The sequence below is a fragment of the Emiliania huxleyi genome (genome assembly GCF_000372725.1).
Source record: "Emiliania huxleyi CCMP1516 unplaced genomic scaffold EMIHUscaffold_6457, whole genome shotgun sequence".
NCBI classification, from domain to species: Eukaryota; Haptophyta; order Isochrysidales; family Noelaerhabdaceae; genus Emiliania; species Emiliania huxleyi.
In genome coordinates this window covers 1-1,449 of record NW_005197159.1, presented here as the reverse complement: position 1 = coordinate 1,449, position 1,449 = coordinate 1, and the positions used below count along the sequence as shown (strand labels likewise).

The 1,449-nt window shown below is 64.5% G+C and overlaps 1 protein-coding gene across 1 annotated transcript; it reads left to right on the top strand.

Annotated features, from left to right (window-relative positions):
- Positions 1-206: 206 nt before the first annotated feature.
- Positions 207-970, top strand: EMIHUDRAFT_257621 (hypothetical protein; the record flags this gene model as incomplete). The annotated part of the gene is made up of 3 exons (XM_005763161.1): positions 207-212; positions 335-651; positions 865-970. The coding sequence occupies 3 exons, from the start codon at positions 207-209 to the stop codon at positions 968-970; spliced, it is 429 nt and encodes a 142-aa protein (XP_005763218.1).
- Positions 971-1,449: the final 479 nt, after the last annotated feature.

Here is a 1,449-nt window from a genome sequence, read left to right as displayed (position 1 = left end):
GGGGTATACTTGTGTACGAAGTACGTGACTCGTCGAGGACCACAGAGCTAGGAAAAACTCGTACCCACGTAACCAAGGAGCGCGTGCCAATGGCCGCCTCCGTGACACTCCCAGCTCCCACCGACTCTAGGGGGTAGACAGCGTCCTAATCTAAAATCTCAGGATTCAGGATTGAGGCATCGCTTCAGTGAGGCCAAAGTGAGTTTATGGATGTATGAGAACGGTACGGGACGCGAGGAGTCACGCGGACCGACTCGTCGGTGACTCTGCTGCACGCCGTTTCAGAATTTTTCTCAGCGTGAGCGAGACGTGGAAGAGTGCCACCGTCGGGTAGGACGGGTCGGCCCGGAGAATCAGAGTAGCCGTCGTGGTCGCGGCGAGCAGCGCCGGCCACTCCGGCGCCGCGTCGGCAACATGGGAGCATGTCCACCGCCACTTCGCGGTCGCAGCGCTGTTTGTCGCCCAAAACGCCGCTGATCCCTCTGGCGGGCCAAAGATCGACTCGCATGTCGATTTCGACGCGACGGGCGCATGGAGGCATCACGTCTCCATGCGCCCGTCAAGTCGGAACCAGTCTGCGGCGACCACAGCGCTCACCGCAGGGATCGGCGAGCTTTTCATAGTCAAGCGATTGCGCGAAATCCCACAGTGGTGGATTTTGGGGCGCTGTCCACCCCCTACGCGACTCCACCACCCCTGCGCGCCCTGGGCCGGCCCGGGAGTTTGAGCGAGTTTCCCCCGGCCGGCCATCTCCTCCAACACATTCAAGTTGCTTGAAGCAAAACAAAACCGGCGCGCCGCACTGCTCTGGCCCCTGCTCGCCCCTGCTCGCCCCTGCTCGCCACTGTCGCCTCGGTTGCCGAGGCTGCCGCGCACCCGCGCGCCCGCGTCGCTGCGCGACTACGAACTGCACCAGCTGGGCTCGAACCAACGACCAAAACGTCCCCGACCCGAACGCTGGACCAACTAGACCACGCCCCAGGCTCGATATGCCAATGCGTACAATACTGGGCGGGAAGGGGGGGGCGGCGCGGGGGAGCGGGGGAGGAAGCGGGGGAGGGACCCGATTGAGGAGGAGGCGGTGGGGGTGGAGGGTGGGGAGGCGGGAGGTGTGTTTGGGGAGATGGGGGATCGGGGAGGGCGGGGGGAGGGGGGCGGTCCATCGGGGGGAGGGGGTGGAGGGGGTGAAAGTCGGCACCCGAGGAAAAGAAGGAAACGCACGCGGCCGCGCAACCAGAGGGAGGCCGGCCGCGAGTGATGGGGCTGCGGTCTGCACTGGTCTCGAAGGGGGGGGGGGGGGGGGGGCGGGTTTAATTAGCCCAGCGCGCCACGTGTTTTGCGCCCGTGTGTAGAACCTCTTGAAATTGCTTTTTCTGCTGGGGGGGTAGAATGTCTTGAAGTTGCTTTGTATGCTGACCCCGAATGGATGAGGCCCCCCCCCCCCCCCTA